At 50.8% G+C, this 16,083-nt stretch overlaps 6 protein-coding genes across 6 annotated transcripts; 4 read left to right on the forward strand and 2 right to left on the reverse strand.

Moving 5' to 3' along the window:
• Positions 1-742: 742 nt before the first annotated feature.
• Positions 743-1,887, reverse strand: KD926_007913 (group II decarboxylase; the record flags this gene model as incomplete). Its single annotated transcript, XM_053102472.1, has 3 exons — positions 743-932; positions 987-1,498; positions 1,684-1,887. The coding sequence occupies 3 exons, from the start codon at positions 1,885-1,887 to the stop codon at positions 743-745; spliced, it is 906 nt and encodes a 301-aa protein (XP_052960479.1).
• A 1,114-nt stretch (positions 1,888-3,001) lies between these two features.
• KD926_007914 (Rieske [2Fe-2S] domain protein) lies at positions 3,002-4,363 on the forward strand (the record flags this gene model as incomplete). Its single annotated transcript, XM_053102482.1, has 1 exon — positions 3,002-4,363. The coding sequence occupies one exon, from the start codon at positions 3,002-3,004 to the stop codon at positions 4,361-4,363; it is 1,362 nt and encodes a 453-aa protein (XP_052960480.1).
• Positions 4,364-5,680: 1,317 nt separating this feature from the next.
• On the forward strand, positions 5,681-6,804 carry KD926_007915 (PIG-L family deacetylase; the record flags this gene model as incomplete). Its single annotated transcript, XM_053102493.1, has 4 exons — positions 5,681-5,966; positions 6,072-6,262; positions 6,383-6,450; positions 6,546-6,804. The coding sequence occupies 4 exons, from the start codon at positions 5,681-5,683 to the stop codon at positions 6,802-6,804; spliced, it is 804 nt and encodes a 267-aa protein (XP_052960481.1).
• A 226-nt stretch (positions 6,805-7,030) lies between these two features.
• KD926_007916 (uncharacterized protein) lies at positions 7,031-8,316 on the reverse strand (the record flags this gene model as incomplete). Its single annotated transcript, XM_053102504.1, has 3 exons — positions 7,031-7,369; positions 7,633-8,097; positions 8,302-8,316. The coding sequence occupies 3 exons, from the start codon at positions 8,314-8,316 to the stop codon at positions 7,031-7,033; spliced, it is 819 nt and encodes a 272-aa protein (XP_052960482.1).
• A 583-nt stretch (positions 8,317-8,899) lies between these two features.
• Positions 8,900-10,498, forward strand: KD926_007917 (FAD/NAD(P)-binding domain-containing protein; the record flags this gene model as incomplete). The annotated part of the gene is made up of 4 exons (XM_053102516.1): positions 8,900-9,030; positions 9,095-9,680; positions 9,733-10,101; positions 10,160-10,498. The coding sequence occupies 4 exons, from the start codon at positions 8,900-8,902 to the stop codon at positions 10,496-10,498; spliced, it is 1,425 nt and encodes a 474-aa protein (XP_052960483.1).
• Positions 10,499-11,058: 560 nt separating this feature from the next.
• KD926_007918 (glycoside hydrolase family 95 protein) lies at positions 11,059-15,928 on the forward strand (the record flags this gene model as incomplete). Its single annotated transcript, XM_053102527.1, has 9 exons — positions 11,059-11,265; positions 11,353-11,648; positions 11,757-11,830; positions 13,200-13,322; positions 13,399-13,481; positions 13,565-13,827; positions 13,906-14,778; positions 14,849-15,080; positions 15,152-15,928. The coding sequence occupies 9 exons, from the start codon at positions 11,059-11,061 to the stop codon at positions 15,926-15,928; spliced, it is 2,928 nt and encodes a 975-aa protein (XP_052960484.1).
• Between the last annotated feature and the right edge of the window lie 155 nt (positions 15,929-16,083).

Genomic DNA, 16,083 nt, shown 5'->3' on the forward strand with positions numbered 1-16,083 from the left:
CTAGAAGTCGGCAACTGGGTCCCAGACACCGACCAGTTCCCTGTCAATGTGATTCACGGTCTAGCCTGAATGGCTGGTAAACCATAATTTGATCGTCATATAGGAACAAGTGCCGGAGCCCTCGGATGGACGATCTTCGCTAGATCAGGACCAATACAACTGCCGACAGCGGTGCACTCGTCGGACACGGCATTCGGACTTCCAAGGCCTAGGCGAGCGGCCCATGTATCACTCTCAGACTGGACCTGAATTGAACTTTATCGAATCCCAGATGTATCAGGGCTGACACTGCCAATCCTCCTACAATATGGCGCTTGTTCCACCCTGGAACCGATGACGACAAGGAGCTTGCTTGTACATCTAGAAACAGAATCAGTTTTTGACGAAGATCAATCAGGTTTCCTGACGTGATACTTCCTACTCCCGTATCTCTTCGTTTCCTAGACCCGATTGCGCCTTCGGCCAATTGAATGATGATGATCCGCGGGTTGTTGCTCACATTCATTCGACACTTGTGACTTGACGCACGCCTCCACCTAAATATAAATGCAACTATCCTACAATGTATCTAAGAGAAGACTAAAAAGAGGTTTGGTGAACTTGTGCCATTTTCTGCCTATGCTCAACTAATTTAAAGGAATGGGGGACAAACTGGCTCTGTAGATGCAGTGAAGTAGTTATTGTTCCATGTTACAAGGACCAGTGCCCACAGAACATGAAAGCCAACTCTTCCCAATGGCAATCAATGATGGTCTGCGGGGTCCATGTTGAGCTCGTACCAATCAGCAAATAAATTAGCCTTCAACTCAAGGGTTCCCTTTGTAAGAACCCGATTTTTAGTTCTGTCTCTAAAAGCCGTGAACTCGGATCTGGCTCCAGGAACGAATCCTAGACCTGGAGCATTGGCAATGTCATGACCATCGTTCGTTGACCTGAGGATATGTTAGACAAACTCATGCTGAGCATCAAAGATAGGAGGAACTTACAGGGGCTGCATCGCATGTTCAGGCACACGGTCAAATTCGATCAGTATTCCCTTGCGTACCAATCCCTGATGTGCACTTAAAGGCGAATTGTTTAGATGCGTTGCGACCTGAACACAGTTAGCACACAATTGTGCATTTAGTGCTTTCTTCAAGACGTGATCCATTTGAAACCCCGGACCGGAACCGTACAGATAAAATTGCATTTTCTCCGGGTATGTGCTGCTCAAACTGTCGAACCAAAGCGTCTCCAACACCACGACTCGTTTAATCTTCACCTGGAAACCCGCCGCCAGTGGATTTGGCATCACTGGCTCTCCCTGGGGGTTTCCGCTCGGCGGCTGGGGCTTAGGTATACCTTCATCCATGCGAGCTCGAAATGATCCAGTCTCAACTAGGTCCATAAGATGTTCTTTATTCACGTTGGCGATGGTGAAGAATTGATCAGGTTTTGCGTTCTTCTTTTCTTTGTATTTTGACATCATATGGTCGGGGATCTCAGCCTCTAAGACGAGCTGGCGACGATGATTTGCCATGTGAAACATAGGAAGATGAACCAAGAATAATTCTTAGCTCCCTTGCATGACGAATCCATGGATATCGGGACTCGGCATGTTGCATTTCAGACACCGCTATCTCTACTTAGCCATGTGTTCCCAAACATCAAGGGATATAGAAAAAGAGGTGTATAAAGACTTACCTGGACCTCCTCGCCTGCAATTTTCTTGAACCCCTTCACCATATCTGATAGGGCTGTGGAATCGGGGGGCCAAGGACTCATCGTCACGTTTATCAAGGACACCAGGTCTCCGGCTGCGTCGCTTCCAAGCCCCAAACGTTCCTTGTATTTTTCGAGACATTCCCCATAGGCACTCTCAGTAAATATGGACTCGGTGAGAAACATAGGCTTGTCTCTAGCTTGATCATTCAGACTGCTAATTGATAAGCGTTTGAAGATGCGCGTGTTGAGGTAGTTAGCCTCATTCTATTTCGAGTCGGTGGCTGAGCAGGTAGAGGACCATTCCTAACTTACCACATCCCTTATTCACCACCCCATGAACCTTAAAATTACAGGCAAAAGCGTTTATCATCAGATCGCTGCCGATGGTTTTTAACAGATTGGAAGCATCAGGGTCCTCGGGCACTTCTCTATTGGTCCTGTTTAGTATCTTCGCTTGAATATACCTTCTCTGGCCAAGTACGTCGTCCGATGTCCAACCTTTGTCTCCGTTTTTCTCGGCAGGAAGCAAGTTCAATGGGACTACAATGAGGTCTGAATCTTCGCGTCCCAGGTTGTCAAGTGTCGTCGTGGCCCAATGGCAGTACAGCTATACCACATTCTTCAGCTGAGTTGCCCAGATACATGGTGGGAAACGGTGACCACTGACCTTGGTTGCGGTGAATATCGCCTCCCCGAGCAATCTTCCATATTCATCTGGGGTGAGCTGAACTGCTTCGTGAGAAAGCCATGCGGCGACGGCGCCGCCGCCCCGGGCTTACTACCCTCAACGCCGTACACGCCCATACTCTCCAACTGATCGTCATGATGGAACACGATCGGGCTTGTCCAAGTGATTGAATACCTCATCCGTTCATCTCGATAGCAGAGGCCACCTGCTGGGTAGGGATTCGGCTGGCCGTGCTATTTGGCTGCTATTCGTACCTCGTTCGAGTTCGACCTTCAACCAGACAAACTAGGCCCTACCTATTATTCCCTGACAGTGATGGCGTGTGAGTCTTGGCTATATATATCGAATCTGAGAGTTAGTCAAAATAGAAACAGCAGCCCATCCGAATGACTTTCTCAATGTGATAGAAAGAAGACAGAGGGACAGTAGAGATGCCCGATCGGGACTAGGCTACCCCACATGGGGCAATCACCACGTGATCTAAAATTTCTCCGGCGCAAAAAGAGCCAAAGAAACATCGAATCAACATCAACGAGAGTCCATTTCACTTTCACTTTGTCAGTGCCTGTTTATCGCATCGTTGCCCTGTTTTGGCCTGCATCTTCAACTATGGTGTCAGTCAGCCTTGGGCCGCTCTCTAACTTAACGCAATCGCGCTATGTGATTCACCTGTCGGATGGCAAGCGTCTGGTGCTCTTCCGCCTCCCGTCGATCGAACCGCCAGGCGGGAAAAGTAAAAATGCGAACGAGACCGAGGACGGGTGGTTGTATTATGCGATGGAGGCCGAGTGTCCCCATGCCGGTGGGCCGATGCAGGACAGCTCCGTTGACATCGAAGATTCCGCATATATCGTGTCGTGTCCGTGGCATGCGTACGATTTCAATGTAGAGACGGGCGAGTCGAGTGTGGGGATCACGGCTTGCACTTTTCCCATCAATGTTCATGGCGACAATGTGACCATGCAGTATCCTGGAGACAACATCACCGCCGCCAGACTCGAGCCGGTGAGCGAGAAGATGCGCCTGAAGAAGAACGAGCCCGCAACCAAATCGACCGCGTCAACTATGGAAACTTCTCCGTCTGAGCCGGCTCGGTATCTGGACGAGAATGCCACACTTTGCGATTGGTGTGCGCATATCTTGAATACATCGAACCCTGAACACAAAATTGAATTGACGGCACATCTGTATGCGACCTTTACCGAGCGAGAGGACTCGCCATCTCCTATGCCGCTGGGGCGTGGCACAGTGTCCGCGCCGGCCGAACCGCCTCGTGATGGATTAACATCCGTCAAACCTTGGGAGATGCCGAGAGCAGGAAAGGGTGGCACTCTCAAAAGTAGAATTTCTATGCTACACGCGCTGGCCAATATTGAGCAGTGGGCCATCGATCTTGCCCTCGACATTTGCATTCGATTCGCTGCCTTCCAGACAGAAGCAGCATCACAGGGCAGCCCGCGCGAGCTACCACGGACTTATTTCCATGACTGGTTGAAGGTCGCCAATGACGAAGCCAAGCACTTTTCTTTACTTCGGGCCCGTCTTGAAGAGATGGGATCTTACTTTGGAGCCCTTCCTGTTCACCACGGTCTCTGGGAATCAGCCACATCTACGGCCCATGATCTCCGGGCGCGCATCAGCATTATTGCCCTCGTACACGAAGCCCGCGGGCTCGACGTCAACCCGATGACCATCGACAAGTTCCGCAAGGCTGGCGACAAGGAGAGCGTGGACGCGCTGGAGATTATTCACAACGACGAAATCACTCATGTTACGACCGGCCACAGATGGCTTTCGTGGATCTGCCGACAGGAAGAGACCGACCCCGTTGAGGTTTTCCGCACAAATGTACAGAAATATTTCCGAGGCGCTCTCCGAGGGCCTTTTAACACGGAAGCCAGAGCGCAGGCGGGCATGGATCAGCACTATTATGAAAACTTGGTCGGGTTGCATGGCATTGAGGCAGCTTAAGATCTCCGGGGTGTCGCTTGATCTGACATTGGGCCATCTAGCGGCCCTAGAACTCCACGGCACAGGCTCTGGTAAGAGTCCCTCATGGCGCTGCATATCCATCCTAAAATGTTATCCCGGACAGCAGAAAGTCGCATAGCCAAAACTTTGTGATAATACCTATGCTGCTTTCCCCAGAATACCGGAGTGGTCCTTTCGAACTGCACTTACAAGAATCGGAGGTACTGAGATACAGTATTAAAATCGCCTCGTCAACCAATGTTGGCTTCCGAATCCGAGTATTTGCAATCGATCCCTCTTGCATGCGAGAAGTGCTAGAGCGAAATATAGAGACGTTGAAATCGGTTCCACTATCCTTGGGGTATATGGTCCTGCTGGAGGTCTCGATTCATGGGTTGTTCATGGATTGATTCATCTCAACGATAGGCCTGGAACGATGCACCTCAACAGGATCCCATTTTCACAGAGGGAATTGCTTCCAATTTAATGTTTATGACAGAAATGAATGACAATAGATAATATGATGACAATGGAAATTGCTTGAGGGTGATATTGAGTTTATTATATGGTAGAACGAAGTTAGGTCCATGATATACAGATCAACTACATAAAGCCACAAAGCCACCGGACAACAAAGTACACCAATAAAAAACTAATAAATCGGGTTTCTTGAAAGACGATTTAAAACTTATCAAATAAGTAGTTTTGGTCCCTAATTTCGATGAGGGGAAAAAATTAAAAGCAAAAAGTAAGAAGAATGGGATGAACCGGGATTGAACCGGTGACCTCACGATTGCCAGATGAACTGACTGACTGAGTGTCTTCAGTCGTGCGCTCTCCCAACTGAGCTATCACCCCAATTGATGGGAAATTGGTTTCTTATTTGTTTCTGTGTTCTTGTGGCGCTGAATGAACCGCCGTTTTCAACTTCCGGAATATCCAGATGAGGACCCGAGGATCTATACAGACAAGACAGATCGGCCTTCTTGGGTCCTTTCTGTACGCAAGTTCTGAAACTTGGGTCTCAGTTTATATCTCTGGTATTTCAGTTGGAACTCGGGATGTTCAATTGGCTTGGACCACAAGTCAGAGAGGCTGTGACGTCTAGAGAAAATATATCACTGAGATATGATATCTGGTCGCTGGATCATCCATAATCTGGATACTTCGCCCTCAATATCCCATCCCAAAACTATCGAAGGTTATACAGATCTGCCCATTTAAAAAATCCAGCCAATAAAATCACAGCCACAGCCATCTGGTAGCTTCTGCCTTGCACCCCTGCACCCCCCCTCACAACCTCACCACTCTCCTACGATGCTACCCATCCTCAAACACGTCCTCCGTCGCGTTGCAAAACGCCCTTCGACCATCATCACCACCCTTCTGGCCACCTTTCTCCTCATCCCTCTCATCCTCTACCACCTCCTCGCTTACCTCCTCGCCAACGACCCCCGCCTCGTATCCTACACCTTCCGCCGCGCCAACTCCATCCTCTTCGTAACGGCGCACCCGGACGACGAGAGCCTCTTCTTCAGCCCGACATTGCTATACAGAGAAGATGACCTGAGCGTGGAGAGGTCATTGTTGGTTTTATCGTCCGGTTTGCTTAAACTTACCTGTCTTTTATTTCTAATCATTTCCTTATATGAAAAAGAAAAACCATGCTTAAGATAGAAACGAGAACTGATTTTGGGAGCTTCTCCAGGGAACTATGACGGAGAAGGTTCGACTAGACACAACGAACTGCAAGCTGCCTGCGCCGTGGCCGGTATCCGAGCAGATCGATGCATCGGACTCGATCACCGCGAGTTGCAGGATAATCCGAAGAAATGGTGGGATGAGGAGCTGATTGCTGAGGTGGTGGCGAGGTATGTGAAGAGATGGGAAGTGGACTTGGTTAGTACTGCTGGCTATCATGTCATATCATCTATTTTTCTGTTGATTATAATGTGGGATGGATCGAAATGAGAGAAGCCGGAAATTGAGCGCGAAACTGATGACTGACTGCGATACTAGATCGTGACGTTCGATGACGGCGGGATCTCAGGCCATTTGAATCACAGGGCTGTTTTTGGGGGTGTGAGGTATGTACAGATCATAACTACTATCATCTTTCCCCTGAACCATACCCGTCAGTAACCAGAAGCAGAAAATACATAGAAACAACTCCACAATCCAGCATCCCAGCATACGCTCTACAAACGAAGTCCCTCATTCGAAAGAATTTCGGACTGATAGATCTCATCCCCACGTGTATTTACGGGACGGATAATGGCGGCGCTGTTCACGCCCGACCCGCGCCTGGATTCAGAGACGGATATATACGGCGACCACGTCCTGCTGGTGAGTTCCAGGGGGCGGTATTTTCAGGGACGAAGGACGTTCTGGGAATATGGGAGTCAGTATTCGTGGGACAGGGTGATTTATTTGTTAGTTAGTCGGTATATGTGGGTGAATGATTTGAGAAGGATTTTTTGATTTAGTGGTCAAAGATTGGTTTATTGGTTTTCCAAATTCACGACAGATAGGATTAGTGTGCAACAATCGGAGAATTGATTAATTGATTTTCCAATTTCACAGTATGGACTATTAAGTAGGAACAATCAAATAGACAAGACAAGGATCGAACATCCAGAACTGTGATCACGCAGGCCAGGAGTCTAGCTAGGCCGCCTTGGTGATCACCGACCCACCCCGTCTCGAAGACCGTCGCATCACCCCAAGCGTCCCCAACGCAATCAGCACAACGACTGCAAACCCGATACCAAATGCCACTAGGAAAGTCTTGCTTCTTCGAACGGCATTCAATAATCGGAACGCGGCTACATCGTGCGCATGCCAGGACGACTTCCCCAGGTGTTGAAATAGCGGCGTGTCCACGAATCCGTTGAGCATGTGCATGTTTGGATCGGTAGGGGGTCCGGAGAGGATGCGCAGACCAGTACGGTTGTGCTGCATGGTATAGATGGTCCTGTTGGAACTGTCGTGAGTGATGCGCTCTACCTTTAAAAACCATCCGATGACAGAAAGGAAAGGAAAGAAAGAAAGAGAACGCACGAAGCATAATGACACCCAGCATTGAACATGACCGTCGCATACGGCAAGAGAAACCACCGCCGATTAAACACGGGCAGATGGTGTACGAGATCGGCCAGAAACGAATGATTCGGGGCGGCGAGCATCATTCCGATCAAAAAGCCCGCCGGATGCGCCGCGGGGGCGACGAAGTCAAACTAACGAAGAGGATCGAGCGGTTGTCTACACACGAGATCGAAGTCTAGAATAGCGCCTATACTCCTGTGCGCATCAGTCTCCGATGATCCCGGTCCCTCTTCTTGTGCTTCTTCTTCTTTCTTCTCGGGTGGTCTACCTCCGTGCTTGTACAACACCACATACCGTAGCGCATCCACGCGCTGCACCAGGTACGGGTAGTTCTCCCAGAGGTCGTGGATATCGGGGAATTCGTCGCGCACGAGGCGCGTGGCGGCCACGTCGTCCCAGAGATACGGTTCCCAGGCCGGGTGATGTTTCAGACATTCGGTCCGCAACTCAGCGCCTCCCAGGTGGATGTGATGCAGTCGGACAGGGACGCGCAGCTCGGATTGTGCAGTCGAGGTCGTCGTCCATGGGGGCTGCGAGTCGTTGGGGGACGGCAGGGACGGGTAGGAATGGAAAGTGACGTCGAAATGGTCACGCTCGAGCGATATGATGGACTCGGCGGACGACGAGGTCTAGACAAAGGGAAGCCGCAGCAACAGGTACAGCTGAATCGCCAGGGAGGAGCGCAGAGAAAGGTACAGAGAGATGAGTAGGACGATGTCCAGCAGCCGGATCCTGAGGACCATAGCTCACCGCGCTGGATCAATGGAGCAGCCAAGTGATTAGTAACTTTCAGAATCCACGTGAGGTGGGGGGAACAGGTCAAGGAGATGGACATTGGGGTGGTACATTGGGTGATGCATCGTGTAACGCCAGTAGGCGCAGGGCTTTTTCTAAGCGTTGGAGGTGAGACAAGCGTCAGTGCCCTGGATTGCTTGACCGTAGTTTATTCTCTGGCTCGATGTCTGATAGGGTACACTTCTGATAGTATAACTATCTACTGATATACCTGAGCATATCTCCCACCGACTGTTGACAAAAACCCATGGATTGGAGGAGTATGTATGGTGCAGCCAATCACATCCATTGCAGCATTGCATGCCCACCAATCACGCTGCTTTGCTGCCACGTGACTGCCAGACCCTAGAAAAATCTGCGGGGATCAAGATTCTGGAGGCCGGAGATTGGAGACAAAAACTGGAGATCTCCGGATAATTCCTATCCGTGACAATCATTCGACAGGGCAAGTATCCGAGTGCAGGAAGGGCAACGGTCAGTCCCAAATCCAGGCGTGGACGGGCAGTTCCACCGCTGGGCCGACTGGTTTCTGCTGATGCAATCGGCCCCGTTCTTTGCACCACTCCTGACCCTATTTAGACATTCCCCCTGGGTTGTAGACCATCCTCCACCTCAACCGTCAAGTTTCACCTCCCAATGCCAGCCAAAAGTGTTGCTGTGATCGGGACAGGTCCCGCTGGGGCCATTGCTGTCGATGCCCTGGTGCAAGAAAAGGCATTTGACGTGGTGCGGGTGTTTGAGCGACAGGAAAAAGCAGGCGGAAACTGGTACGTTTCGAAACCATCATATTGCTCTTCCCCCTGACGGTTCCTGGTATTGATGATAATATAGGGTCTCCCGAACAAGCGAGACGCCTGTTCCGCTTGACATCGACAGTCTCTCGACCAGGTCGGCAGATGCGCCGGTAGCAATCCCTTCCAAGCTGCCGTCGCATGCACCGACGCTGTCGCGACACCGTTTTGCCGACTCGCATGTCTATCCCACGCTGCACACCAACGTGGATGCGTCCGTCATGGAATACTCGCAGGAGTCGATCCCGACCGTTCGCTCCGCCGAGTCAGTGGCCCTGCATGGTCCGGATACGCCGTTTCGCCATCACACCGTGATCCGCCAGTACATTGAGGACCTGCTAAATCGCCACGGCTACCAGGACCTGGTGGGGTACAACACCACGGTCGAGCGGGCTGTGAAAGATGCGTCCACGGGCAAGTGGAATCTGACTCTCCGTCGCGCAGGCAAACCGGGCGGGTTCGACTACTGGTGGTCGGAATCGTTCGATGCGCTGGTCGTAGCCTCGGGACATTATAATGTGCCTTTCGTGCCCGCCATTCCTGGGTTGAAAGAATTCTCCGCGAGATATCCAGGCTGTGTGCTGCACACGAAGCAGTATCGGGGACCGGAGCAGTACCAAGGCAAGGTATGAAGTTCTGGAATTTCTCCCAAGCCCGACAAGCGTTGACAATCTCCAGAGGGTCGTCACAGTCGGCGCCTCCGTCTCAGCCGCAGACACAGCCGTCAGTCTGATTGGTTCGGCGCAGTCGCCCATCTACGCCGTCGTTCGTGGCAAATACAATGTCTACTTTGGTGACGAGGCATTCAAGCATCCGCAGATCGAGCGTCGGCCGCCAATTTCGCACATCTCCAGCGAAAACGGCGAGAAAACGGTCCATTTTGAAGACGGCACCTCCGTGGCTGATGTCGACTATATTATCCTAGGCACGGGATTCACCTGGACGCTGCCTTTCTTGCCGGACATTCCCATCCGCAACAACCGCGTACCGGATCTATATTTGCATGTCTTCCACCAGCGAGACCCGTCTTTGGTATTCCTCGGAGCGGTAAGTTCCTTCTCCCTTATATATATGATATGCAAACACAAGCTAAACTGATATCTAGGTTGGTGCTGGTCTGACCTTCAAAGTATTCGAATGGCAAGCTGTGGCTGCGGCCCGCGTTCTTGCTGGCAAGGCGCAGTTACCGTTGCTGGACGAACAGCGCCAATGGGAAACCGATCGCATCGCGAAGAAGGGCGACGGGCCTGCATTTTTGATGGTCTACCCTGACTTCGAGCAATACTTTGAGCAGCTTCGCGGGCTGGCCGGAGAGCCCGAAGGAGCCGGTCGGCGGTTACCGGTGTTTCAACAGGCCTGGGTGGATGATTTCATGGAGGGGCATCAGAGAAGGATTCGCATGTGGAAGAGGGCGAATCAACAGGGAAACGAGAGTAAATTATGATAGATCGAATGATGGTCAGACAGGGGATGGGGCTGTTGAGCTAGAGGCTTGACCGGAGCCAGTTTTTCTTTGTTCCAGCCCATTGGTAGCCAGTCATATATAGGAGATGAGTCATATAGTTTTGCCTGGAGAATTGAAGCGCGCGAGTATTGACTTCAATGAGAATAATTCGTTTCTTCGCGCATGGACCCTTTGTCTAGTTAACTTTAGTGCCGGGGATGCGATGCCTCGAAGTCAGGGTCGCAAATCTATGTCGGTCTGGGCATCATGAAGTTGATAGCTGAAAGGCTAGAGCCCCTTATTCTGCCCCAAGTGGGTTATTTGGAATAGATTGCATGAACTATGGAGTCTCCTTGGGCACGTCGCGAAGAATTTGGCGAGTAGCAGGGGGAATATAGCCCCCATGTCCTTGGTATATCCACTGACCGGTTCCCGTTGCTCGCCAACACCAAGCTTCTCAGGATTCACCAACAATGGCAGCCCTGTCTGGATGGATGTTGGGGTCATCGATTACACATATTACTCATGATAGATTGATACTTCTCTGTGTCACCCCCACAATGGCTTTGTTATCAAGCATTTATGTGATCCTTTGCCTTCTTTCCCGGTGGTTGGCCTCCTCTATCCAGATCGATGACTGGGTCTGCCTGGCCTCTCTCCTCTTTGCTTACGGCGCAACAATTGCATTGATTCTGATTGTCACCATTGGTCATGCTGGCTATCATGTATTAGAGTACACGTTGTCTATATTGAGTACATACATGAAGGTAAGAGTGCAGAACAGGTATACGATTCAATCTATAGACTCGCGATGCTTCAGCTAAGCATGACCTGCATGGTGACTTACCATGTAGTTAAGCATCGCGCTTACCAAAACCTCGATTTTGATCTTCTATCAGCGTCTATTCTCCCTGCACAAGAAACTGGTCATAGAGATATGGGTCCTGCATGCCCTCGTTCTCGGCTTCTCCCTCACAGCGATCTGTGCAAATATCTTCGCCTTTATCCCCATCGAGGCTATGTGGAAGCCCTGGATCCCGCACCGCACTATCGTACCAAACGGCAATGCACCGGGGTACAGTTTAGGGGGCATCAACACGGGCCTTGATTTTGCGCTCTTGCTTCTGCCCCAGCACGCGGTCTGGACGATGTAAATGGGTCGCGGGTAGAAATTGCTCGTTTCAGGCGTGTTCCTTCTCGGGTTCTTGTTAGTCTGCTTGTTTTCCCTTGCGGTTTGCACTAACTGATTAGTTTCTAGTGTCTGCGCTGTGACTATCGCCCGTCTTATAACCATACCAATAGTGGTGACTCCCAATATGGCGGACTTAACATGTGAGTACATACATACATAGTTGGATGTTGATTGACCACGATACTGAACTTTGATGGAACAGACACCTCAATCTACCCATGTTTCCCTCTTTATTTCATTACTGGAGATCAAAGTTCGTTACCGAGAGCACCAACACCGACTCCATGGGGATCATCAAGGCCTTTGAATGCATCGTTTCTCAGAAATCATCGTCGACGACGCCAGGACGAAGCTGGAATTGTGGAAGACTCCATGGAGGAATTGAATACACATGTAGATGCGGCTTACCAGGGCGCCAGTTATTATATGATAGATATGAAGCCCGCGAGAGTGCCTATTACTGGCAGAACAGAAAATTGGGATCCGACTCCGATGTCTCAGGCTAGCTTGAGACGACATCGCACAATCACTGGCAGGGGTCCAAGTTCAACAACAGCGCGACGAATTAACCAGCATTTACTCTATGCATAACCTGCGATATAGTCTTCTAGAACATATATTGGATAAAATTTAATTCTCCACCAAAATTCTCGCAGTCTCTATTTCAAAAAAGTTAAATCTACTTTACAGGCTGATCCGATCTTTGCGACACGAAAGCATGTCGATAAATCGATGATCATCCAGCCTCATTCGAAGCTATAGGGATCGACCATGTGACGGTCAATCTATCGATCCGCCAAAGATCACCATTGAAGGCTATTCAGGTGCCGGAGAATTGACATGTCATGTCGGTAATGTATATTGACGCCACGGCCAGACCAATTCTTGGTATTTCTGTTCCTTTGGTCAGTGCTCTAAATCAACGTGCAGTCTGCGGAGTTGAATATGCTCTATGCATTCCGGTGGACTGATGTTTTTTCCCCCATTCCTTCTTATCTTCCACTAGACTTTTTTTTTCACCCTCTCTCGGAGATCTCTTGATAACATGGGGCCCATAGCTCTTCTATCCACTTCCTAGATTCATCTGATCGCGATATCCCCTTTGTGGAAACATGCCCAGTTCATGTGCGCAGAATAACAGCCATTTACATGACCTTCGTAAGTATTCAGATTAACTTATTCTGATCATACTCCCTAATCCATCGATAGATCTCCTGCTGGACCGGTGACTGATATTCAGTTACATGAATGAGGCAGCTAATCATTTTCCCCGCATGTTGAATCGCCGATTGACGCAGCTAAAAACTCCTCCAATCAACCGTGTAGATGCAGGAACAAGGAACGAGAAAAGGAATTGCATGAGTTCAATTAATATAAACAGTATGCAGACTACAGAAATTAACCGAGCTCGCTTGCATAAATGGGTAGATATAACCTGCCCCTCCCCTCACCCCTTTCCCAACACCTAATCTTCATGCATTGTCAAGTTGAACATGCGCCCCTTCATAGTCGCCTCGGCACTGGCGCTATCGCTGCCTCTGACCACAGCCAAATCACTCTGGTCCGATACACCTGGCGATTATGACAATTTTATCACGACGGCGTTTCCACTGGGGAATGGGCGGTTGGGAGGTGAGCCTGTTTTGTCTTTTCTTTTCTTTTCCAATTGCATTCGGTGGGTTGGTGCTAATAAACAACCTGCTTCCAGCAATGCCATTAGGCACATACGGCAAAGAAATTATCAATCTGAACATCGACTCGTTATGGCGCGGCGGGCCTTTTGAAAACAAGGTATAAAACTCAATTGCATTCCCCTCTCTTTCCTTGCCCTCATCTTCTTTTCCACCTATAGAGCCATTCTCACATGTTTATAGTCCTACTCCGGCGGAAACCCCAACGCCTCCATCGCCGCCGCCCTGCCCGGCATCCGCGACTTCATCTTCCAGAACAAAACCGGCAACGTGTCTGCCTTGCTGGCTGATTTCCCGCACTACGGGTCTTACCAGGTGCTTGGGAATCTGACGGTTGATTTGGGTTTCCTGGATCAGGTGCATGGGTATAGACGGAGTTTGGACTTGGAGTCGGGGGTGTATGCGGATGAGTTTGAGATAGGAGGGAGCAATGCGTCGATTCAGCGGTAAGGGTCTCTGAGCTGTCTTCCTGAGGGAGTTCGATGAGAAAGATATATCTGGCTGACTGATACATGGGGATCTAGGGATGCTTTTTGCTCGTATCCCGACCAAGTCTGTGTATATCGCGTTCGCTTGGATTCGGGTCTTCCGGCTGTTGAGATCGGGTTGGAGAATCGCGTCGTTGAACCGACTCCGCAAGTGAGTTGTCGAGGCAATAGTCTTGTTCTACACGGGCAGACTTCGCCGGGGATCGGGATGATCTATAACGCAAGGGCGACTGTCGTGACTTCTTCGAAAGTAAAGAAAGATCTATGTTCCTCGTCCTCGTCCACGGTGAAAGTCCCGTCGGGTCAATCGGAGATATACATCATTCTAGCAGCGGGGACGAACTACGATGCGACCAAGGGCAACGCGGCCGCCGGATACTCATTCAAGGGCGAAGACCCGACCTCCAGAGTGCAAGAGACCGTTACCAAAGCCATCCGCAAGCGATCGTTCTCTCAACTGAAGAAATCACACATCGCCGATTTCCAGTCGATATATGGGGACTTCACACTCAGTCTGCCGGACCCGAACGGGTCGGCGAAGAAGCCAACGACGGACCTCCTCGCCCCCTACGGTCAACCGGGCGATCCTTTCGTCGAAAATCTCCTCTTCGACTACGGTCGGTACCTGTTCCTGTCGGCGTCGCGACCGGGCAGTTTACCGCCGAACCTGCAGGGTCTGTGGACGGAGCAGGACTCTCCCGCCTGGAGTGCCGACTACCACGCCAATATCAACCTGCAGATGAACCATTGGGGAGTCGAGGCGACGGGACTCGGCGGACAGACGGAGCCGCTGTGGACGTACATGACCGAGACCTGGATGCCACGGGGCGCCGAGACAGCGCGACTTCTCTACGGCGCCGAGGAAGGATGGGTGGTGCATGACGAGGTGAATATATTTGGGCATACGGCGTGAGTAGTAACCCCCTACCTCCCCTCTCAAATCCGCCATATTAGATCAAAACTCAATAAGGTATCCTAGGATGAAAAACGACGCCGGATGGGCCAACTACCCCGTCGTCAACGCGTGGATGGCACAACACGTCTGGGACCATTTCGACTATACCCAGAACATCACCTGGTATCGACAAACAGGATATCCGATCCTCAAAGGCGCGGCGCAGTTCTGGCTCTCGCAGCTCGTCGAGGATGAATACAGCCACGATGGAACACTAGTCGTCAACCCGTGCAATTCCCCAGAACATGGACCCACGGTCAGTCATACATATCCCTTCCCCAGAACCCTCTATCAAACCAAGCCCTAATACAGTGACATCCAATCCAGACCTTCGGCTGCACGCACTACCAACAACTAATTTGGGAAGTATTCGACCACGTCCTCCGCGGCTGGACAGCTTCCGGCGACTCAAACGACACATTCAAATCCGCCGTCTCCGCCGCACACAAAAAGCTCGACGCTGGCATCCACATCGGCTCCTGGGGCCAGATCCAAGAATGGAAACTCGACATCGACACTTCCAACGACACGCACCGCCACCTCTCCGAGCTCTACGGCTGGTATCCAGGCTATCTCCTCTCTTCGGTGCACGGATCCAACCGCACCGTCACCGACGCTGTCGCGACAACCCTCACCTCACGCGGCGACGGCACGAACGACCAGAATACCGGGTGGGGTAAGATCTGGCGTAGTGCGTGCTGGGCGGTTCTAAATGATGCGGAAAAGGCGTATGCGCTGTTTACGCTGGCCGTGGAGGAAAATTTCGCGAGTAATGGGTTGTCGATGTATGGTGGGAGTCCGCCGTTCCAGATCGAAGCGAATTATGGGATACTGGGCGTGGTGGTGGCGATGTTGGTTAGGGATTTCGATGGCAAGAGGACTGATGCGGCGAAGGCGCAGGAGGTGGTTTTGGGCCCGGCGATCCCCGGGGCTTGGGGTGGAGGGAGTGTGAAGGGTTTGAGGTTGAGAGGGGGAGGGAAGATCGGGTTCAAGTGGGATGAGAAGGGCGTTGTCACGTCTTGTCGGGCAGATTTGTCGGGTCGTGGGAAGAGGATGCCTGAGTTGGCGTTTTCTGTTCGAGGGGGGAAGTCGGTTGTGTGCTGAGTGGCAGAGGGGGAAAAAGCATAGAGATAGAAAAGACTGTCTTATGAACAGGGTATTCGCTAAATGTACATTCAACCCGAACGCCGATTCCTCTGTCTTTCGCACGCTGTACATGACAAGAATTCTATGCAGACCAATATAAAAGGAAACGAACA

Source organism: Aspergillus affinis, assembly GCF_023601865.1.
Source record: "Aspergillus affinis strain CMG 70 chromosome Unknown NODE_4_length_623078_cov_86_301200, whole genome shotgun sequence".
Classification (NCBI taxonomy): Eukaryota; Fungi; Ascomycota; class Eurotiomycetes; order Eurotiales; family Aspergillaceae; genus Aspergillus; species Aspergillus affinis.